General features: G+C 40.1%; 3 protein-coding genes across 3 annotated transcripts; 2 read left to right on the top strand and 1 right to left on the bottom strand.

Moving 5' to 3' along the window:
• The first annotated feature begins 1,666 nt into the window (after nt 1-1,666).
• LOC122770730 (cyclin-dependent kinase 12-like) lies at nt 1,667-7,667 on the top strand. Its single transcript, XM_044027798.1, has 4 exons — nt 1,667-1,873; nt 2,822-3,427; nt 4,663-4,767; nt 6,009-7,667. The coding sequence occupies exons 2-4, from the start codon at nt 2,864-2,866 to the stop codon at nt 7,218-7,220; spliced, it is 1,881 nt and encodes a 626-aa protein (XP_043883733.1). The 5' UTR covers nt 1,667-1,873; nt 2,822-2,863; the 3' UTR covers nt 7,221-7,667.
• Nucleotides 7,668-8,702: 1,035 nt separating this feature from the next.
• Nucleotides 8,703-18,945, top strand: LOC122770729 (zinc finger protein 318-like). Its single transcript, XM_044027797.1, has 6 exons — nt 8,703-8,880; nt 11,517-12,016; nt 12,094-12,216; nt 12,955-14,274; nt 15,801-15,871; nt 17,837-18,945. The coding sequence occupies exons 2-6, from the start codon at nt 11,552-11,554 to the stop codon at nt 17,868-17,870; spliced, it is 2,013 nt and encodes a 670-aa protein (XP_043883732.1). The 5' UTR covers nt 8,703-8,880; nt 11,517-11,551; the 3' UTR covers nt 17,871-18,945.
• Nucleotides 18,946-18,977: 32 nt separating this feature from the next.
• Nucleotides 18,978-22,815, bottom strand: LOC122770757 (group XIIB secretory phospholipase A2-like protein). The gene is made up of 4 exons (XM_044027845.1): nt 22,484-22,815; nt 20,931-21,019; nt 19,748-19,913; nt 18,978-19,664 (listed from the first exon to the last, which is right to left on the bottom strand). The coding sequence occupies exons 1-4, from the start codon at nt 22,758-22,760 to the stop codon at nt 19,546-19,548; spliced, it is 651 nt and encodes a 216-aa protein (XP_043883780.1). The 5' UTR covers nt 22,761-22,815; the 3' UTR covers nt 18,978-19,545.
• Between the last annotated feature and the right edge of the window lie 1,752 nt (nt 22,816-24,567).

The following is a 24,567-nucleotide window of genomic DNA, read 5'->3' as shown; positions in this document are numbered from 1 at the left end:
GCTTTGTGTATGGCTCTTTTGTAAGCTACAAAACATCTTCAACGCCGTTTTCTTTTCTCTTTAACACCTGTTTAAGAGCGTGAGTATCGGTGTTAAACCATGGTATTATTATCAGACAGACTGGTAGTTGTATTTGTTCTTTATGTTATTGCAGATCATCATTGTATAATTAAATGTGAGTAAATAATGATCAGTAAGCAGAGGGTTTTGGGGAGAAATCTTTAAGTTATCAATATCAAAACCATACGTTAAAACAAGATGGAGGCTGAGCTGGTTTACTAACGTGTTGAATAAAATCAACTGATTTCTACAGTGAATTAAATGCACAGCTGAGACTATCACAACATCTACATGGATGTTGAAATCCCCGACAATTATAATTTTATCCGTCTTAAGCACTAACTCGGATAATCCAGACAACTCTGAATAAGGTGCAGTGGACGATAAACTGTGACTATCAGAATTAGTTTGTGTTTTCCTACTAGGATGAGAAAGACTAAAGATGAATATCCAGGTCTGGGTTGGGGGTTGATTAATAATCTAGTATTAAAAATGGCTCCTCCTCCTCCTCTATGGAGGACCAAAAGGGACAAAATTAAATAAATAAATACACCATTAAATCATTCATGAAATGTGTCATTAAATAATGAAATGTGTCATTAAATACATATAATTAATTAATGACACATTTATTTCATTAATTCATGGTCCGTGTTGCAGTGGATCATTCATTTATTTTATCTGTCAAACTCTCCCATCAAAGTCAGAGGGCGGAGCTAACGCTGATCGAGTCTGATTCATTGCTTTGGACTGAAATGGCATGGCTGCCATGTATCACAGCATAGCAGCAGAGAAAAGAAATAAATATATTTCTGAGTCCCCGAGCGCAGTTTTAACATCATTTGAGGCGAGAAATTAGTCATTTAGAATTCAAACATGTGGTTTGTGTATGAAGATATGACGTATTTATAGTTTGGCAGCGACGTTTGTCGGAGGTGATCAGCTCCGCCTCTGCGGACGCTCGGCGCTCACTGTGCCCGGCACAGAGCAGCGTGAAATCGGCCTGTCCTGATGAAATGATCCGCTGGCTCATTAGGTGCTCGGTGTGATCCATAGATTTGTTGTTGACGTGTTATTTTGTTTTTAATGGAAACGATAGTGGAAACGTGTATATGTATATATGTATATTTATATATATATATATATATATATATGTACTACTCTACAATGCTGTAATATATCTATTTGCCACATTGTATTATTTTTATTGTATATTTTAATAGATATAAATTAATAAATGAAGTTATATATTTGATTGATATTGATTTTTATTAAAGTAGAAAGTCTAAGTCTAACTCGTCTTCTGTTCATTATTGATTTATTCACTTTAGATTGTGGGCCAGAGACAGTGTGTATGGGGTTTTAGTTGGTGACTGCTCGAAAAGAAGGCTGCAACTCTGCCTCCTGGTCTCAGCGCGTGTGTGGTTGTCCATGGTTATTTATTTAAACAGTCTGAAGTTCGTTCCATTTAAATAGTTTTGTTCAGAATCTACCTTTTTTTCTTCCTCATATTCCTCTTCCTCATATTTTTAAGGGTTATTCTCATTGATTTATTTATTGGATAACCGTAGAACTATGCGCCCTCCGTCCAGCAGGTGGCAGCCTCTGAAACAGATGGAGGAGCAGTGAAACAGCGCGGCGGTGAGGTTGCACGGCCGCTGCCTGCAAAGTGTGAACCTGTTTGCGAACGTTTACAAATGTTTACGAACTGCACGTCGGTCTGTTGTTGCTATGATTCGTACGAGTTAGCAAACCTAGTTTGGAAATGTTCTCCCAGTTTCATCTTAAAGAGAATAACGCGAAAACGGAAAAGGTAACGTAGATTTCTGGTTGTTGCCCAACGAGCGCTAACTAGCTAGTTACACTAAACGCTTCTAATGAATAGTCCAGCCACAGACGTTAACTTGGTGAAAGTGTGTTGTGTCGCAGTCACCTGTAATTTATCTAAAGACACTGGTTAGCGATAAAAAAACAAAAACAAAAAAAAACAAGTCATATCTCTGGTATTATTTGTACAAAGCTAAGCTAACTAGCTCGCCTCTGTTTAACCGATCCTCTAGCAAACTGTTATTAACGTTAACCGGCTAATGATGACAGTCGCACGTTTAAAAAAAGAAATTAATTATTTTATCAATAAATGGTGACGATTTAATTGAACGTATTGCTTTGTAGCTGGAATCACCGAGAATGTGCACACACATACTCGCGTTTACATCCACTGGTCACTTTATTAGGTACATAGGCTAAGTTTACATCGCAGCCGGGTTCAGGTCAGTATGACATCATATTTGCTAGAATGTTTAAAAACTTAACATCCAGTAAAATAACACACACCATGGATCTGTTTTTTGTAAATGAGGGCGATGTCGTCGATCACCTTACATGAGGTTACAGGACGCTATAGTGCAATTACAAGTGTTGTTGCAACCGTTACTAAAGGAAATGTATTTTTATAATCCATTAATTAGACTGTGTGCTTTTTAAATAATTAAAATAAGTTATCTGACTTTTCAGCTTCTTAAATGTGAATATTTTCAGTTTTCTTTGATCCTAAAAAAATCATTAAAACCGTGTAATTTTGATCGTGAACATCATTTCCAGGTTCCACCGATCAACATTTGCTGACATTTTTTACGTACACGATGAATCAAGAACCTAAGCGACAGAGCAATCTATTTTATTCAATGCAGCCCTACTTACATTATGTTGATTTTTTTTTCACCTTCATTATTTTAATTCTGCTTTATTTGTTTTCCTGCAGCTTATATGACCTTTACTCAGTGTGTGAAGCTGCTCTGAGACGATGTACTCAAACAGGTCGGAGCACAGTCACAGGCGGCAGCACGGTGACAGGAGTTCCAGGCAGTGGAATGACAGACGTGAACCCCACAGAGATGTACCTCGGGATTCCTTCCAAAAATATGATAGAGCTGAGGGAGGAAACCGAAGCAGAGAGTACAGTGACTCGCCTCAGAGGCGATACAGTCAAGACTGGAGCAGAAAGAGCCCAGTGAGAAGACGCGGGTCTTCTCCTGATAGGGGTGCTACTGAAAAGAAGAGGCGAAGGTTTGTTGATCATGATGATGATCACAAATACAGATGTGAACCTGAGGATAAAACATACAGACAATCGCCAGATGGTTTTTCACATCAACCCAAGGATTTCAAACATTCACTACCACAAAAAGACAATTTCAAATACAAGAAAACCTCTCAAGACTCGAGACACAGGCATGAAGAGTTCAGCTACAGAACACAGCATGACGATCACAGACCAGCGTCTGGATATCACAAAGACCGAGATCATCGTGAAAGGAGCTGGGAGCGTTCAGAAGGGTCGACACGATCTCAAGAGAGCTCCATGAACGTAAGACACTAAATTACGACTCTTTTTAGTTTGAGACACACACTCTTAAAAGTCCCTAAAATCTTAATAGAGATTATCCTCTTCACACATGATATTAGAAAACAGTGACTGAGAACAGGTGAAAAACCACAGTGGGTTCTGTGTTGGGTTCGATGTTGTTTGTTGTTGTCGTACCGGTACAAAGGTACTGGTACTGTTCTCAGTGGAAACGCAAGCCTGACGCAGAACTTTACTGTTCCAAACCAAACTATACATTTCTAGCATGGCTTGACATAACTTTTTTTTTCTTTTCCATTAGTGATAGTACCTGGTACCTGTTGCTTTATTGGTACTTGCTCTGGTGAGGTTCCAAGTGAGCGATATGACTCAACAGTCTGCCGGCCACTGATTGGTCAGAGAGTGCCGTCACTGGAAGACTCATGAGCTTGACGTCCGACATGAGAATCAAAGCCAACAAAGCAAAACTGTAGATCAGTTAAAAAGACTGAAAAATCCTGAAAACATGCGTTAATCTCCAACATTTAACAAGGAAACGTCTAAAATCTCAATATTTAACAGAGGAGTCTGGTGTATTTAGTGACGGCACCGCTGAAAGTCGGCGATCGAGAGCCCCATCACAACCCGTTCAGTTGTATTTCAGTTCAGTGACTGTGTCAGAGTCTGCGCTCCCGTCATGCAGGAAGTACTGAACCACTCTGTGACCAAATCTTTTGGAGGAGGGACTATGAAGTGACTGATACCAAACCCAGTAGAGTTGAGCTGAGCCAAGCCGAGGCGTGCTAGAACGTTGAAAAGCGTCTTATGTGATTAAACTGCGAGCAAACTGTTTTGACGATATCTGATCATACATTTTAAAGCAATACCAGCCGATACTGATACTGATGGTGTTGTGCATCCCTATTTCAAGTTAATATTCTTTATTAACGTAAGTAGGACTTGCATTCACACTTGAGGTGGGACCAAAGCAGACGAGCGTCATTTCTCTGCATGTTTGTTGAACAGTGAAGTTTAAAAGTGCTGCGTTTTACATTTTGTACAAACACTGATGAACAGCAGCGTTCGTGGCGTTTGGCTTCTCGAGTGGACACGCCCCCAGCGTTTCAGAGCACAGAATGATTTGAAACTTATTGACTTTTTTAAGTGTTTAAAGTTGGTAAGGTGGATATTATGACATTGTGTTGTTTTTTCTCTTCAGTATCATGTGTTTAAATAAACATATTTCACTTATCATACAGAATTTTGTCAAAGGAGGAGCGAGAGAAGACAGCCCCTCCAGACGTCACGAGGATCCTCATCATCAAAGTAGTGCAAGGTTTCCATTAAATGAACCTTGTGGACAGGTGGGTGTTACAGGTGGTTTTATGTGAGTCTGCTACAAATTGGTAATTCACTTACAGCACGTTTCCAAACTAAACATGTTTGACATGAATCACAGCCTTTTTTTAATTTTAAAAAGAAACAAATGTTGAGATTCTCACCAACATCAACAGGCGAAAATCACAGATGGATTTTAAAACCTGTTTCACTCCAATCACCATGAACATGAGGGACACGTCAGTCGCTCGTACGCCACACCGATATTTTTCTGCACAACTTTAAATTCACCACTTACATACATTTGATAGAGTTCTCTTGTCTGCAGTGTCTTTAAGGGATTCATCAAATCTGATTAGATAATGATCCACAATACCTTCTGTTGTGACTTAACAGCCGTTTAACGCCTCTTGAGAGGAGATAGGTCCTGTTTGTTTGTATGACGCTGCACGCTGAGTCCGGGTAAGCATGTTTCAGGATGTTTAATGATGAACACAACGGCTACTACAGCGGTTATTTCGAAATACACAATACACACCCAGGTAAGATGTAATACGTGCACTGTTTGCGTTTGTTTGTGTATCATAGCTGAACATAAAGCGGTCAACAAAAATTCCGGCTACCTGACTCTCCTCTCTCCTCCCAGTGCAGGTGATTCAGCCCCTAATTATAACCTACGACTGCCTTCTACGGTGGCCACGTGACCCAAACCTCACATATCACCGTGGCAACCATACCAAACAAATCAATGCCCAAATAATCCCCCGCAAGCTATGTGTGGCCCCTACACCTTCAAATTAAGCATCTTTTAAACCCGTTTTCCTTTTACTGGGTGGTTTTACTTGTTACTCAGTGACTGATGATTCACAGAATTGTCTGAGCAATTGTCAAGCAAGGCTTTTAAAACTCTGCAGTAGTCTTTCTCTTAGGACAGACCCAGGTGTGAATCGATCACTAAATGAGTCGTCAAGTGTTTTGATTCATTTTGGTTTGTGGATCGTCAGTTTGAGGTTTGGGCGTTTTATGGCCCAAACAAGTCCTCGATTAATCAAGGAAATGACCAAGAGATGTAGTCATAATAGTATATAATAGTATTAATAGTCATAATAACACTTGTATCAGATCAATAGGTCTGAGAAAATGGGAACAGATGTGTCTGAGCTCAGAGTTGTGGATGTGCCAGTTTCTCTGCAGGTTGTTTAGTTGAAGCAGATCCTCTGCAGATAATAACCCTGTAAACTGGTTTCTTCGGTGTGTTTCTCATCAGTCGTTTGAGCGTGACCTCATCAACCAAACTCCCACTCTTCCTGAGCAGAAGTCCAATGAGGGCTTTCAGCGTTTCCTCGACGTGCTCAACAAGGGCGTGAACGTCGCCATGCTCACCAAGATCGTCACTCGTCCGTCTCCAGAAGCCAACAATCCACCGCACTCCCCTGGTTCTTTCACGGACACGGTGCAACATCTGTGGTCTCCTGATTCTGATGAGAAGCAACAAGGAAGCCACCAAAACAACGGCCAGTGGAGTGAGAGCGAAGGACCCCGGCGACCTCACTGTGAGACCAAGACCTTCAGCCCAGTGGGACGTTCTCTGTCTGATGACACGTCACTGCAAAGGAGTGATGGAGGACAAAGCCACCATGGTTCGAACAGCAGATTCAAGTCTCCGTCCGTGGTGGCGAATAAAACAATGACGCCTGAAGATGAGCACAAGCACAAGCAAATTCAAGATGTTCTGCAGGCCATTGGCTTGGATCTGGGTTCTGAGGAACTGGGCCAAATGTCCCATCGAATCCAGGAGCGGTTATACGGAAAGAAGGATGTTGACCTGGCTCGCTGTCGAGGCGGAAGTAGAGAAAGAGACACGAGGCGAGCGATTTCTCCACAATATCGAAGTAGATCGTCCTCATCAAACCGATCAAATTTCAGCTCTTTGACTGGGGACAGTTACATGAAGAAAGACTCATGTCATGCTCAGATGGATGGAACAGAGGTGCATCCCATTCAGGCGCTTAAGACTGGTGAATATGTCCAGAATAATAGCAGTGATTGTGTTCAGGACAGTGATAAATGTGAAACCACTGCTACATTTCAGACATTTTCTCATGATAACACCTACAGTGTTTCAGAGCCGCCTCCTCCTCCTCCTCCTCCCACAGTGCCGCTGACATACTCTCCAGTGAACTATTCACCTCTGCCATACTCACCTCTACCGCCACCTCTGCCTCCGAACTTACCCCACGTCAGACCCAGTGTTTTCTTGCCTCCCTACCTCCCTTTCCCCCCTGTCCCCCCTGTCCCACCTGTGAACTTCTTCCCTCCAACAAACCACTTACTCCCACAACACATTATCAATCCTCAGTCAAACTTTCAAAACCGGCCACAAATGAACCAACATCAGCCAGTGAACAATGCACAGAAATCCAAACCACAGCCCAGGCCGAGGTGTTTGCAGGTCATCCAAACAAAACAACCTGGATAATGAAGATGTGAGGAGATGTGGGTGGGAAATCTGAGCAGAGAAACTCACTGGTGTAGGACAGCAGCTCCTTTATATTAACAACACATCACACATCAGAACATCCTTCAGACAAAAGCAGCAACAAGTAATGTTGAGAATGATCAATGACGACTGTCCATCACTCAGTCTGTGTTTTTCAGCCACGGCACAATGTCACACACACACACACACACACACTAAACCCACAGTGACCGTAACCCTTTTTGATTTATTGTATTATTTATAGCTAGTCATAAATGATGAGATACGGTTTTGTTGTAATCATGTTTGTTTGCAAATGTCTTTTTTCTGAGGGTACTCCCTTCATGTGAATATTTACCATGTATAGTAAACAACATGTGTTTTTACACCAACTGTTGCTGTGTAAATATCTGACGAGTGTAATAAATACAATGATTCTGAAGTAAATGGTGAGGAGACGTTTAATTGCACAAAAGCCACAAGAGCGAGTGTGGGGTTGTCAAGTGAATAAAGTACAATAAAATACAAATTACTAATTACAAAAGAAAAAAAAGAAAATACTGCCTATCCCTGGATGGAGTCATGAACCACCGAAAAAAGTGACAAAAGTTGTAATATTATGACTTAATTCTCATAATCTTCCGACTATTCTTGAAATTTTACTTTTTTCTTCAGTATGATCTTAATGCTCCATTGTACAAACATACTAAAGGCCCGCCATTTAGTCAGAAATGCGTTCATTTGTGTAAGAAATGCCCACGTTTGTCTAAGTCTGTCTACTTCATGGACGACAAAAGTAATAGATAAATAAATTGTGTTTGCGTAAGATTGATTTCATTAATGAAAACATTAGTGCCACAGTTAATGTTGTCATAGTTAAGTGTCAAACGCTCCCAACAGTGGCAACAGTTGTCTCCAGTGTGTCTCCTGATGTGTCAGAATGGTGTGAACAAAAAAGTCTACAGACATAATATCTAAACCTGACTGACACAGTAAATCTTAATTACACATGACAGAGAACGTAGTCATTAAAGGTCATAAAACTGGAATTATTAAATGTCCACAACTGGCACTAGAACAAATGATCAGAATCTGTTTTACAACCAAGTAGGTTTCAATGAATGAGGGAATTTCTGAAGAAAATAGACTGAAGATTTTTTTTTTTTTTAAAAAGCATTTGGATTAATGAAGATGAAAGCTGTTGTGTTGTAAGACCTATCAAAAAGGATTACTTGGAGATACTAAGTCATAATAACGAGGTAAGATACTAAGTCATAATAATAAGATGGGTATCCATTATATGTAATATGTATTAATACTATGTGGCGGAAACGGGCTTCCATACATACGCAAACTTGCTTTTAAATGTTCAAACAAGTTGCGTGGATAAACTATAATAAAAGAGATGTGGTAGTTTCCCTCCGGTTCAGCAGGGGGCGCTGCCACCAACACCTCTGTGGCCTCCCAGCTGTGCTCGTTTCCTCTGTTCTTCATAGCAAACATTTCGCTCGTCCTCACCCACGGACCTGACATGTCATATATTATGTTTTTTTCGGCCTGTGACTGTGAAATAACTTGGTTTTAGACAAAGACCGATCTTAAAATGACGTTTCCTCTCGAGAAGCAACTGGAGAAGGGATCGTTTGATCAACCGTAGAAGGTAAACTGTCTTAGCTCTCATGCTAAGCTGCTAAAACACAGGACGCTGTCAGTGTTCGTCTGTTCAGTGACACAAAGCTTCGAACCACCAGTCCTGTGTTGTGTTAAGTTTCTTTTTAGTCACGTTTGTTGGACTGAAGCGAGATGTTTCTCTTCGTATATAAGTGAGTGCAATGTGTGTGTGTGTGTGTGTGTGTCCTGACAACTGTGCAACATTAGCAACCACCCTCATTTATATGCATGACTTTATGATAAAATTTTATTATATTAAGGGGACATTGTCCCAACATTGTAGCATAATTATTATTTCAACCATTCTGGGTATAACTCCTTCCTATTTGTCTTCCTATTTGTCTTTTTGACAAGGAAACATAGAAGTCACAATCTTAGGTTTTTGGCATCTAATATATGGAATAGAGGTGCAACTATCAATTATTTTCATAATCGATTAATCTGTCGTTTATTTTCTCGGTTAATCGTTTGCTCCATAAAATATCAGAAAACCTTAAAAAATGTTGATCGGTGTTTATGAAACCTGGAAATGATGATGTTCTCAAATGTCTTGAGAAAATGATTCACTTTTAACGATTTCTTTGTTCTTCAGAGCAAAGAAATTAAGAAAATACTCACATTTAAGAAGCTTGAACAATCGGAAATCTTGTTTTAATCATGAAAAAAAGCTTTGAACCCATTAATCGATTATCAAAATAGTTGTCGATTAATTTAGTAATCGATTAATAATTGATTAATCGATTAATTGTTTCAGCTCTAACATGGAACAAATTACAATCTGAACTTCAACTCCAAATACTTGGAATACCAAGTACGAGTTCAGAGCTTTGGTGAAATCTGGTGAAGTGTTTTATGTAAGCAAGTGTTACAGTCGTTAATTGTATCTGTAAGTATTTGTTTGTTGAACAATCTATGGTCTATCTGCACTGCACTTGTATATTCTTATTAAAATAACTATAAATGAAATAGTAAATACTAGAGGTAGACTGATCTTTAATGGACACTGGCCAACATTGTTATTTGATCAATTATAGATAATTATGCATTTTGTATTTTTTATGATTACCTCTCTCATGTCTTTAATCGGGCCACACGGTGGCGTAGTGGTTAGCACTCTCGCCTTACAGCGAGAAGACCCGGGTTGGATGGAGTTTGCATGTTCTCCCCGTGTGTGCGTGGGTTCTCTCCAGGTTCAGTCCAGAAACATGCATGTGGGGATTAGGTAAATTGGACACTAAATTGACCCTAGGAGTGAGTGTGAGGGTGAATGGTTGTTTGTCTCTATCTGTGTGTGGCCCTATCTTGTGCTGCAGCCACTACACTAACAAAGAACAATGACATTATTACTGTTGTGCGTAGTCCACCGTAGTTCTGTGACACACTTGGGAAAGGGAGGGGTGAGACCAGGAGTCCTAGGTTTGGGCCTATTTCCACCAAGTGGTCCAGTTCAGTTCAGTATGGTACGCAAATATGTGCGTTACCATTGTCAAATGTCGAAAAGAGCGCCACAATAACTAATTCAAACGAGGGCTGCAACAATTATTAATCTATTATTAATTGATTAACTAAATTAATCGCCAACTATTTACTTTGGATTCAGAGGTTTTTTAATAAACTAGCTTTCTGATTTTTCTGCTTCTTAAATGTGAATCTTTTCTGGTTTCTTTGCTCCATTGGACAAGTCATTAAAACCAAAAGATATTAGTTTGTGGACTAAAGACCTTTTAGAACATTAGAATTCCTGGTTGGGTAAATACTGATCAACATTTTTCTGCATTTTCTGACATTTTATGGACCAAACGATTTATTTATTAAAGGAGAAAATGATGGTCAGATGAATCATTAGTTGCAGTCTTTGACGTGGGAGGGACAGGAAAAACTGCTTCTCTTAAACAAAACTTCTTGTGAACAGATAATTATGTCAAGGAGAAATCATAAGGAATGCTGCTGCCCGCCATTGTTGCTCTTTGTTAACTGTCTTGCATTCTTCTTCTTCTTTGTGGAATTTATTGGTGAGCTCCACTGTGTCGAGCTGGTGTGCTCTTTAAGTAGCTGATGTGAATTCCATAAATAGCTTGTCATTTGCTTGTCTGGCCGACACACCCCACGGTCAACTGATATTGGTTTTTCATTGCTGATATTGGTTAATGAGGTCAATCACCGATATGCATTTACACTACAGATAGAAGGTCCGTCAAAACAACTCCAATACAAAGCTTTGTTTAAATGCATTTAATGTTTATTATACTTCAACTTTTAACATGAAACTTTAAACAAAGAATTCATTAATAAATTGAAGTGTTATCTGTCTGGAGCTGCCCTCTTATGAGCTTAAGGGAAGTAATAACAGCACAGCCCTTTATTCCTCTTGTCAGTTATGTGGATGCTAATTAACCGTGAGACACTCCATGTTGGTGTCAGCTACGTTGCATTTTTCCAACTTCAAAAGCTGCGTCATCGTGCAAAGTTTTCTTAGCACACAACGGCTTCAATCTTGAATCAAAAAAATATTTTGAATTGGAAATGGTTTGGAATCAAAAATCAATTTTAGCCAAGGAATCAGAGTGGAATCGTGAAATTCTGAACATGCCGTCATTAATATCTTTCCACACTCTCTCTTTTCAGAAATTTTACACGTTTAAACTGTTCGTGGCTGAACAATGAATCCACTGGAGTGGGAAGATGTATTGCAAAGACTCGGGAGACATCTGGACCAAAACAACAGCGAAGTTAACAACAACATGGGAAAGGCTTTAAGAACTAATCACGAATACATGAGCTACGCTGTCGATGCACCTCACAGCAGCACGGAGGTGGACATGGAGTGGGAGGAACTCAGTCCCAACATCCACAACTTTGACAGCGGGGAATCAGAAGTGGAGAACCCAGATGGAGAACCACTTCACGTGGAAGAAGATTTACTTGACTTGGAGTTGGCAAGGAAACAGAGAGAGCTCAGAGAGATCGAGCAGCAAATACTGTTCAAGAAAGCTGCCATTGCTTTGAAAACAGTCGCCCCAGGCATTTCCTGTAAGGGACAGTCGGCTGCATGCAATGGTGAAACTCTACAAGACAGAGTGACTTTGATTCTGCAGGAGCGAAATTCACACGGAAATCTGCCAAAGGTGAGTAGTAGCAGTTAAACAAGTGAAAAACTGTACTTGATGATTAACATATTGTATGATTGCTTCCTGTCTTTCAGCCCAGTTCACCCAAACGGACAACAAACTTGTTCCTGCTTGAAGATCATCCACTGAAGCTGAGGGTGAAGGCACTGATGAAGCAGAGATGTTGTGACCCCCGTGTTTTACCTGTAAACACACAGGTTTGTTGTTTTTCTGAACCCATTCCTTTTGTCCTTTTGCTGTTCAAATGAACGAGGTCAAGGACACCTTACACAAAAGTGTAAGTCAGCATGAGAGAGTCAGCGTAAGACACTCGTGTGAGAGAGTCAGCATAAGACACTCGTGTGAGAGAGTCAGCGTGAGAGAGTCAGCGGCTTCAGTATTGAGAGTCGTGAGAGAAGTCGGGTGTGGAGAGGTCGGTTGAGAGAGCCAGGAGCAGGAGAGTCAGTGCAGTCAGTGACTAGCATGAGAGTGGGGTGTGAGAGGCTGGAGAGTGTGAGAGAGTCAGTGTGAGGAGAGAGTCAGGTTGTGAGAGTCAGCAGAGAGACTTCGTGGTGAGAGTGCAGAGAGTCAGGAGAGTCAGCGTGTGAAATCAGCGCGAATGAGTCAGCATGGGAGAGACTCATGTGAGAGTCCAGCTGGGTGAGAGGTCAGAGACTTGTCAGGAAGGGCTGTCAGGTGAGTCAGCAAGAGGTCAGCGAGAGTCAGCGGAGGAGAGCTGAGAGACTTGTAGAGAGTGAGTCAAGCGTGAGAGAGGGCGTGTGAGAGTCAGCGTGTGAGAGAGTCAGCGTGAGAGGACTGTATGTTGGTGTTCCCATTTTATTATTATCCAGTAAACTGATACTTACAATGGTTTTTATGACTTTGCGTGATAAAGTTGTGTTTTGAGTCCGTGTTCTGACCCTTCAGTTTGTGTGTGTGTGTGTGACCTTCTCCAGGTCCCTGACGTCATACCTCCTCCTCCTGCTCCTCCTTCTCCCAGACAAAATGTTATTTCACCAGCTCGGGAGGAGAGCAGTGACAACATTGGTTTCCAGCGTTTCCTCAGTGTCCTCAACAAAGGAGTGGACATGGACTTTCTCAGCAGGATCGTCAACGATGACAGTGAGGAACTCGCTGTCGGCGAGGATCTCCTGATGGTTCGCGCCCCTGCTGTGGAGGCTGAGAGTCGGCCTTCACGCAGCGCAGCCTCCCTAACGGACTCCCTGTGTGGTGATGAGGTGAAGAAGAAGAACGACAGAAGAGATGACTCTTTAGGATCTAACAGTCCATCCAAGTCTCCCCCAGCAGTGAAAAAGAAGAAGACAGAAGAAGAAATGCCAAAGGCGGCTGTGCAGCAAGAACAGCTGCAGAACATTCTTAAAACACTGGGGTTAAACCTGGAAGTAGAAGAGCTGAACAAACTGACAGACCGGACTCAGGAGAGGCTGTATGGAAAGAAGAAGGAACATGAGGAGGTTTCTGCTGTGAGGCAGGAGCGGGAGAGTCGTCGCTCCAACAGACTTCACAGAAGCTCCTCGTCTGAATCATCATCATCATCATCATCATCATCGTCCTCCTCCAGTTCCACCTCTCGGAGCTTCAGCCCTTCTCGTCAATCCTCTCACAGCGGAGACACAAAACCAAGGCGAGTGTCTGAATACAGCAGCCGTGACAGTGAAGCAGCTCTGACGCAGGACAGAAGAGACCCCACAGAAATCTCTGCTTATCAATATCAGTCCCACCCGCCTGCGTTCCCTACGTTTACAGATTACAGTTTGCCTCAGTACTCCGAGTACACGGCCAACGACAGCGACGCCTCAACTTCATACTCGGCGTACACGCGAGCCGCCGTTCCTCCCGCCAAGTATCCTTATCCTCCCATCACGGAACACTACTTCCCTCGTCGCAGTTTGTTTGAGGACATTAACCTGCTTGTGAATCCAGACTTGTCCACCAGTGAAGGCCAGAGTGGATCTAACCAACGCTGCCTGCGGGTCATCAAACCCAACCAGGCGGCCCGTCAGCCGTGTCTGAAAGAGCTCACCAAAAAGAAGAGGAAGTCAAACTACATTAGGAAGTGTCGGAAATGGTTTCACAAGTTAAGGGAGAGAAAGAAGAGAGGAAGACAGAAGTGCTTGAATCCCCTACAACACACTAGGTTTGCTGTGCAGACGCTGCAGGTTTCACAGGGAGACGGAGCTGATCTACAAACTCAGCCCAAAGAGGAAAAACGGCCGCGGACGGAGGAGGAAATCAAGATGAACCTGAGGAGAAAGGTGAGTCTGACAAGCTTCCTCATCCAGCGTCTCATTTCTAGGACGGTAACTAACAAATCTATTGGTTTTTAATTATGGGATGTCAACAGAGTCTGCACAATATCATAGCTCATGATTTCTAATAATATACTACTCTGTGCATGTCCTCACAGTGTCTCTGTGCATGTCCTCACACAGAGACACTCTACACAGGAGCTCAGTGTCTCTGCATGTCCTCGCACAGAGACACTGAACACAGGAGCTCAGTGTCTCTGTGCATGTCCTCGCACAGAGACACTGAACACAGGAGCTCAGTGTCTCTGTGCATGTCCTCACAGTGTCTCTGTGCATGTCATCATAGTGTCTATGTGCATGTCCTCGCACAGAGACACTGAACACAGGAGCTCAGTGTCTCTGTGCATGTCATCATAGTGTCTCTGTGCATGTCCTCGCACAGAGACACTCACTCACAGGAGCTCAACTTCGTGGCTGAGACACAGAGACACAGACAGATTGCTGCTGTTGTTGCGGGCAAGTGCGTCTGCAGTTATAAAACAAATCAATGATTATTAGACTAAAACATTGAAATCAATTCTGATATGATCATGTACTCAAAACAGACGGAGCAACATAACGAAGACAAGTTAGCTTAGCGTGTTTATATGATATGTGTGTAGTCGAGCTGTGATTTGAACATTTGACATGTTACATCAGGCCGCTGCCTCATGTCGTCGTCTTCCCTCTCTGTGATATCACAGTTGAGTGTCTTCCCACAGCATTGGTTAGAAAACTCGCTTTGTTCAGATAGTTTGAAGGAACTGAAAACCAAAGAACCAACTAAATATCTGTGGTTGGATTAACCGTCAGCCTCCAGATTCATGGTTTGGCCAGCGCAAATGAAAATTCACAGAAGCCTCCTTTAACCATAATACCATATTATAATAATAATATAATGATAATTATAATAAAGAATGGACCAACTAGTTATTGAAACACAATAGTCTCTCCTGTCGATAAACTAAATATGAAATGTATGAAAAAGGTCAGAAAATAACAACAAATTCACATTTTGATGAAAAGATAAAGTTTGAGTGACTCGGTAGCATTGATAAAGTTTCTGTGATTTGTAATTAATACAATGCCCGTGCAAAATCTGTTTTTCTGTGTGTTTTAGTAACTGTTGCTTTGATGTGTTTGAGTGTCACTTGTAGGTGACGGCTGCAGGAAAGAAGCCTCCTCTGAACCAGCTGGTTCAGGTGCGGAGAGACCTGTAACGCCCCCCTGAGGGGAGGGGGGGGGAAACAGTACTCACAGTGCTGTGTGAATGAGAGGGGGAGGGGCTGCAGTAGAGTGGCGAAAGCCAACGTAGCAAGACACCTGTCAACTTTGAAATCAATCGGTTCAGAGATATGGGAATCGGACAGTCGGATAAATAAATAATTATAAGCAAAATGCCAAACATCGTCCATGCCTCGTAAAGTCATTTTAATGCTGACACAAAATAAACCGCTCTCTTAACGATTGTCTCTTTGTTCTTTTTTTTTTAGCTTGAAGCGTTTAACCAGAGGGCAAAACAACAAGTCCCACAGCCGCCCAGACCTCTCACTTCTCAGACTGAGTGAGTAAACATGTTGGCTCATTTTCCACTGTTCCACAGGTAAACGCACAATGAATAAAGTTGCTAAGGTCTAGGGCTGCAATGATGAATGGATTATTAAGACTGTTTTGATAATTGATAGTTTTGAGTGTTTTTTCATCTTCATGAGAGGCTGCTTGACCCAACGGTCTCAGTGTTGTCTCTTTCAAGCCTCTTTCTCTACTCTGTTAATCTTATTTCCTGGAAGAATGGTTGACTTTGATGCTGCGGGCCCACGTGGGGCCATGTGGGGCCATGTGGGGCCAGATAGCGACAGAGATTGCCTGGCATCTTATCAGTGTGACACAGTAAATGCAACTCTCAGTCTCTTTGTTTCTTGACTAGTCTGTGTCTTCTCTCATCCAATCAGACTACAGTGTGTCTAGTTCCGCCCTGGACCACTGTACTAGGTACCTCTTCAGAAAGGTGACAAAAGTTTTGGACTAAATGAAACCCTGTGCAAATCTTAGAGGTGGACTTTTTTGACATTTCTTTTAACATTTGGCCGATTGTTATTACTCAATCAAACAAAACGGTTTTGGTCTCATACAAAAGTTTATTTATTTATTTATTGTTAGTTTTTTGATGGACCCTTTCATGTATTTACTATTTAGTTAATACATCATTTTTTTATTGAAAATAATTGCACTGTGGTTTTTTATTTATTCAGGGACATTGCAAAAAACATTGTAACAAGTTGAACTTAACACATCACAGATGCATTGTATGTAAGATTTCTATCTAAGGCTAATTTGCAATCTCTGTCCCTGGTTCAGTTTTTTACTGTACAATTATCAAAAATAACTCAATACATCAGTGAAACATGTTTACATATATGAATACACAGCATCAAATATCAAAGAGCGTGTGTGAGTCCATAATCAGGGATCACAGATGTGGTTTTGTTTCAGAACAATAATGTTGTTCAATAACTGGTGACTCAAGCAATTTTCGCAAATTATTTTGTGCTATTTTTTGTTGATGTGTTGGTTGTAGTTCCCAGTTTGTACACTGGGTGGCATTGTAATACCAGCAGTGTCTTTCCAGAAAGTGACTTTGACACATTTTATAATATTACTGAAGTAAAGGACATTTACTGTACTTAAGTATCAAAAGTCATTTTGTCATATTATATAAAATGTACCAAAGTTTTTCAACTGGAAGACGACCTTTCACCTTCCAGTTTAGTTCCTGGCTCTCCTTAACTCCATGTTGAGAGTGTGAACGGCTGAATGTGGTATAAAGCAGCTCATCAAGACTAGAAAAGCATCTTCAGAAGCTTCTTCTTCTGATTCTTATTTGGTAGTAATGAGCAACAAAGATCGTGGAACAACAACAGTAACTAAGTATTTGTACTTTACAACATTATAGGTGTGAAGGTGACGCGTCATGTATGACGTCAGTCATCTGTTTGGAGTGTCTTTTAGTGAAGGTCAAGACTTGTTTCTTGTAATGATTTTGAGAGGGTCATTCATGCGTTCATTTCTACTGCACTGGATTATCGTGTAGGGGTCAGCACTCTTGCCTTTGCAGCAAGAAGACCTGGGTTCTTGCCCCCCCTCGCAGGTTGTTCTGCATGTTCTGTGTGTGCGTGGGTTTCTCCGGGTTCTCTGGTTTCCTCTCACAGGTCAAAACCTTGCATTATGGGATTAGGTCATATGGACACTCTAAACTGACCGTAGGTGTGAGAGTGAGTGTGGATGTTTGTTTGTCTCTGTGTTGTGCTCAGTGTGTTGATCTCAGAATCAGAATACTGAATTAATCAAACCATTTGATTTGATTGTACTTGGTCTAAAAACATGTGAGACGTCACATGATACACTGTGTCCTCCTCTCTCTGAGTGTTTCACTTAGATACACTGTTTTTGAAGCCTTTGTGAAGTTTGTGATGATTTTACTGCCAAGTAACTGTCATGTGACTATTTTTGTGTGTTTTTTTGTTCATAGATCTGCGGATAATCTTCTTGAAACTCAGCCTTGACAAACCACATGGACTGTGACGTTACACACGCACACACACACACACACTTTCGTCGTGTTCCACTAAATTAACTGTTCAAAATTAATGTTTTTGTGACGTTGGTCAAGACATTTCTGAGCTCACACCATGTCTTTGTATCTGTTTGTACTTCATGCTGTTTACATTTGTTTAGAAAGAAAAATATTTAATTCCACTTTGAAATATTTTCGTTTGTTGTTTATCATTACTACATTATTATTATTATGCTTATTATTATTATTATTATTATTACATTATGCTTATTGTTCTTATTACTATTACGTGTATTATTATTATTAATAATAATAATAATAATAATAAGAAGAAGAAGAACAATTATAATAATTGTAATAATAACACCTGTTGCACTAAATAACGTTTGTGTTAAAAAACAGGATAAAAAATATTTCTTATTTATTGAAATAATTGTTATTGTCATTTATCAAAGTACATTTTCCAATAATCACAAATTTGAATTTTACTTCTTCATTTCTCAACATTCATCATAACTAATGCACTTATTACTACTTAAAAATATTGAAATACTTAAAATGAGTCAAGCCACTTTTCTTACCTTTACAGCGCCATAAAAACATTTAAATGGTTCTTTCTTCGTCACAATGATGTTTAAAGTAATGCACAGAGTAATAGAAAAACAGCTTTTCTTTCACTAGTTTGGACTTTCTTTTTAATTTTCTACACACTGGTGCTGAGAAGGTTCTCACAAGCTGCTGTTCCTCATGTACAAATATGATGTGTGGCTTATTGAGAAACTAAAAAAGTACTTTCATCCCTAACAGCATCTACTCAGACTGTATTTCATACAAAGCACTACTGCTTTGGAAGTTGGAAATGATGAAGTGTTGCTTTTGTGGCGCAAACCTTTTTTTTCTCTTTGTATTAGTAAGATCTCGATCGTTTGGCCCTAAGACTGTAGAGCAGCCATTCCCCAACGTGTGTGGTTGTGTGTGTGTAAAGTAACATTAGAACTCTGTACATCCGTTCTGTCAAAGTCATAACTGGGATGTTTGTTTTGCATAAAAAACAATTCAACTAACTTTGTTTAATGTATTGTTTGATTTTGTGAGATGAATTGAATTTGCTTTAATCAAACGTTTAACAATTACTGAAATAAAGTGAATGACAAACTTTGTACGATTTACATCGGAAGTCAGAACTGGGAGTGACGTCATTTCCTGAGTCCACAAAGTCCATAAAGACACCACATGGTGTTTACGGTTCAAAAGACTGAGGTACTGTGAAAAGAAAGTGTTTGGAATCCTCATGTTTGGAGTTGGTGATGTTGCTCTGTCGTTTGTTTCACTATAAGTCAGTCGTAGGAATAGTACTGTCCACTTTTATACGCTTACACTTAAGTAAGTAGCTCAATATACATTTGTGTCCAACTTCTCAGTGGAATGCAGTCGACTTGAAGCTGACGTCACTCCCAGTTCCGACCTCCAACTTCCAATGTAAATGGAATGCAGCAGTTGTTCTACAGTCAGCAGATACACAACTCAAGTGTGCGACGGAACCTTTAAATAGTGACACAATTTCACAGTGAAACAAAACCAGAACAAGCCCAAGTATTCACACAGGAGTCTCCTCTGAACCCCTGTAGTTAACAGGAGTTAACTGGTGTGTGTTTTAATCTCATTTAAAGTTCATCTTTCTCCTCTCCTTGACAGTAGCACGCTGACCTCTGGCTGTTCATGTACGGCCTGCAGCCCAGAGTCCACACTGTGTTGAACAAGGTGTCGGCGACAGTTTCGCACGCTGAAAAAGAGAAAGTGGGAAATGTGTCATCATGAAGGCAGTGTCATATCCAGCCTGCTGGTTTTACACGTGTGCTCTCTGACCTTCCACCTTTGACACAAAGCCTAGGCTCTTCTTGAGGTCGGAGCAGATGCTGTGGAGGCACCAGCGGAACTTGGAGTCGCAGCGGTACTTGTTGGAGCCGCAGGTGTCGTAACACATGTCCAGCTGATTGCAACACTTGGTCATCGCAGGGATTCCCATGTCCATCTGCCACAGAACAACAACTGAGGTGAGTGTGTGTGTGTGTCACAGTTTACTGGACCGTATGAAGGGAAACGGGACAGTTACGTTCACCTTGGTCTAGTTATATGGCTGTAAATTCAATATACTTCCCATAGTCATGTTTGAACAAGTGTATTATTGCTTTCAAATCAAATTAGAACCCTAGAATAAGCCTTTTACATGTGTTTTAGGCAAGAGCTTTGTCCTATGGAGGCCACCATCGAAGCGTGCATTCAGGCTTTTGAAGAGGCAACTTATTTATATTTAAATGCAAGAATCACATCTAATCACAGAAGTCTGCAACGTTTTGCTTCAATTGTGGCAAAAAAACAAACCCCTCCCACCCCTAAGTGCATCAGGGAAGTACGGTGGCCTTCACATACCACAGAGCACGTTGCTCTTCTTCATTTGAGTATTAAAGTGGAACTATGCAGGATTTTAACTGTCTCCCCCTGCTGTCTGTTAGTGGAAAACCAGCCTTATAAGATGAGGGCCACTAAACCGACATCAGAGGTCTCACAAGAATCACACACACACCATAGCCGCCTATAAGACCAAGGCATTGATGGAGCGAAAAAAGAAGAAGAGAAAACCGTTGTCAGAGGAAGAGGAAATGTTTTCAAAATGAGATGGAAAAAAATGGTGGTTATTACTAATAAATATAGCAAAGTTCCTACGGTCATGGCTGTCGTGGGAATATGATGGCATTAAGTGGCCCTTAATTAAAGTTTACTTAATAAAAGGGTTAGTTTAAAGCTACAAAACCAAAGAATTTAACAATCATACTGACAAACTTATAGGTACTCCTAAATGTTACACACTGGATCTTTAAGTGTATGTAATATATGTAAATATATATGTGTGTGTGTGTGTGTATATATATATATACACACATATACATATAAATTAGGAGGTTAAGAGGTTGTTAAAAGGGAAAGGCACCAATGAAATACCAAACTCTTTATTTCTACAGCAGTTTGAGCACAGTCAGAGAAAACGTACCCCATCTGGAACAGGAAGTCCAAAGAAGTAGGAGGTGCATCCATCAGGTTCAGGCATCTGGTATCCAAGACGAGGAAGAGGAGCTTTACCTGTGAGAGAATCAGATCAGATGGATTATGTTAGACGGTCAGAGTAATAAACATCTGACACGTTCTGTGTTGTCACCACATGACAGGTCACAGTCCATTTCCAGACCTGCACCTCCACGATAACAAACATGGCGATAAGTAAAGTAAAGTGTCTTAGTCTTTAAGTGAAGATTAAGATTATTAATCTATATGTTGGGATATCAAAGAATCTTGTGTGCACTCATGGTGTATTTATCATATTGTGAATTCCTGGCTTACGTTCTAGCTGTTTTATTTACTGTTTATTTATAGGTTAAAGGTTAATGGGTTAATATACTGTGACACAAGATGTCATTGACATTCTTTTCTTTTTCTATCGTATCACAAGATGGCGATGGTGGTTTGTGTGCTGTGTTTTTTTTTAACTTGTTAATTCTGTTTTCTGCAGACACGCTTGAAACAGAGGAAAGTTAAGGATTGCAACAAAATGTTATATTGTTTATCTTCACACATTATTATTATTTGTAATTTATATGTTTATATTGAATTGTTTCTCCAGCTTTTGGTCAACTGAGAAATAATCATGATGATAATAACAATAACACCATGTACACATTTTCAAGTTAAGAAAGTCAAGAAAACTGAGTCAATACATCGATAATAACATATTAAGTAATATAATATAAAAAGTAATGTGCAAATTTTCTCATGAAAAAGATAAAAACATCGACATAAAATTTAACTTACATTTTGAAAATAAATGTTTAAAAGAATGAATTAATAAAAATAAATGTGAAAGTGTGCACATTTAACAAAAGCAAATGGAATAATCAAATCTATTAAATAAATCAGTAACAGGAGATTAAATATGGGGGTTTACAGACAACTAAAAAACAAACTATAAAACCTCTTTTAAAATCAAAGTTAAACGAGAATTTGGGGTGATGGGATCAATTCAAAGGCTTACAAATATAAACCTTTTGCTAATTGTTATTTTTCCTTGATGTTAATTCAATCCAAATATTCATTAACTTTACGTTTAAGTACAGTAACAACATTGTTGTAATATTATAGTAATTCCATCTCATCTTCAGTAGCTTGGTAATCACATTGAAAATATTCAACTTTATAACTTGTTATTGTAGTTTTTGGTTCCTAAAGATTTGATAGTCTATAGTCATTGCAAAGCTATTGGCTATTATTAACATGTTATTACTGTCATGTTAACTCCTTATTACAACAATATTGCATGTTGTTGCTGTTCTGTAATGTAAAGTATTACTGTGTAGTATTCTTTTATATTCTGTTGTGAGTTTTATATCTGAAATTCTTGTGTCTCTGTCACTATTTGTACTATCTATGCTGCTTTCTTGATCAGGACTCCCTGGAAGAAGAGATCTTGTATCTCAATGTGACATACCTATGTGTATATATATGTGTGTGTGTGTGTGTACAAAATAAAATAAATGTAAAAGTACCACTCACCATATCTACAGCGGTACTGACACACTCCATCACGTCCACCCATGAACTCCAGCATAGAGTCAAAGTAGCTGCCGACAGCCTCAAAGCTGCCTCTGATTGAGCCCATTCCCCATTCCTCATTATCGTCCTGCGTCTGCGCTCCGTCTGAAGCCTGGCCTGATGATGACGATGGAGGTGGAGGTGCAGCAGAGTCCCCGGCCTCCTGACCGACAGCGCCGATGGTGAACAGCCCCAGCAGGAGCAGCAGAGGAGCGAGCAGAGGCCAGTGACGGGTCATCCTGGAGCTCAGCAGGTCAGTGTGAACACTGGAAACGCAGACACGCACGGACAACAGTGAAACTCTGAGTGACCTGAACTTTGAGCCAGGCACAGGAACAGCTTCACATGTGGAGGAACAAAGTCCAGCTTCTGTATCTCAGTAGCTTTTCAACATCACACAGTTTTTTATCGTCTTTCCTGATTGACCAGTGGCTGTGTTTGCTGACTCATACTAAGCCAATGAAGATTTACATTTATACACTTTAATCTCATCAGTTTCAGATTGAATCAGACTTAATCCGTCTTGTTTAAAGTACCTAAAGGGACGCTTGAGTAAAAGTACCAAGTATCATACCAGAAAATGACTTTGGTAGAAGTTGAAGTCACTTTTTATAATATTACTCAAAGACTTCCTAAGTTAAGTCTTTGTTATTTTATTACTAATAGTGTTAATCATCCGTTATAGAGCGACACGTGAGAGCTGTGTCCTTTTATATGGTCATTCCATACAATTACCATCTTCCGTGATCTCTCGCTAAACATTTACTCTACTTTAGTATCAAAAGTCATTTTCTGATACTTAAGTAAAAGTATGACAAAAGTGAGGAGTAAGGATTGAGCCATGGTGGCTCAGTGGTAGGGTGAGGTGTCTTTCAACTGGAACGAGCTGCGTTAAATTCCTAGCCCTGCTTGTCTTTATGTGTCTTTGAGCAAGACGCTGAACCTCATGTTGAAGCGTGTGAATGTGTATGAAATGTCATGTAAAGCAGGTCATCAAGACTAGAAAAGCTCTATATAAATACAGACCATAATACCAACTCTTCTTCTTTATTTAGTAACAAGTAACAAATATAGTTAAAGGAAATGTAGTGGAGTAAAAGTTGCTAGAAATATAAATAAGGTGAAGTACAGATATGTGAATTTATATTTCTAGCAACTTTTACTCCACATTTCCTCCAACAATCTGTGTTACCAAATAAAATAATAATAATAAAATAAAATCAGAAGAGTTGGTAATTGTCTGCAACATGAGGTTAATTGTTTTGCTGTCAGACGCAGGGCCGGGAATTGAACCCCCATCCATTGAGTTGAAAGACAACTTGCCCTACCACTGATCTAAAACGTCTCACTTTTTTAATACTTTGACTTCTTCTTCCTAAACTTCAGTATATTTTTATCCACATGAGGGAGCTGTTTAGTACATTTTATATCAGAAACTTTAGTACAGTAAGTCTGTTAAGATGCTTGTACTTTTACTCAAGTATTCCTTTTTAAGTACTTATACAGCACTGATAAAGTGTTGCTTGCTTCGTGAAAAGTGTTGTTTGATAACAATGACACAAACGGGCTGCTTTTTGCCGTGACGCATGCGCAGATACGACATAATCACAACATAGTGGGCGTGTTTGACCAGGGACGTCCTTTTTATTCAAGAATAGCAACATACAGACATTTAGCCATAAGGATATACAGAAATGAGTATATATAGATTAATACAAAGTGCATATCAGAAATACACGAAACAAGTAATACAAATCACATATATACCAAATAAAAAACATAAAAATAAATAATGCAATTTAAATGAATAAACACACAAAAAGAAAAGTATCTATGTACAAGTTGAATTCAACTGTGAAACTGTTAATGTTAGGGAAGGATTTACAGAATCCTGCTTTATCAATATTGAATTTGCTAATTGCAAGAATGAGATTTGCCATGTGATTTAAAGATTTGTTCAGTGACGTCCTTTCCTGACGTTGGTCCAAAACACGGAAGAAGAGCCGAACGCTGAAGTGACGTAGACAGATCCACGTGAAGTGACG

The sequence above is a fragment of the Solea senegalensis genome, linkage group LG6 (assembly GCF_019176455.1).
Source record: "Solea senegalensis isolate Sse05_10M linkage group LG6, IFAPA_SoseM_1, whole genome shotgun sequence".
Taxonomy (NCBI): Eukaryota; Metazoa; Chordata; class Actinopteri; order Pleuronectiformes; family Soleidae; genus Solea; species Solea senegalensis.
The sequence above is the reverse complement of the archived record's forward strand: the minus strand, read 5'-3'. Positions and strand labels throughout refer to the sequence as shown.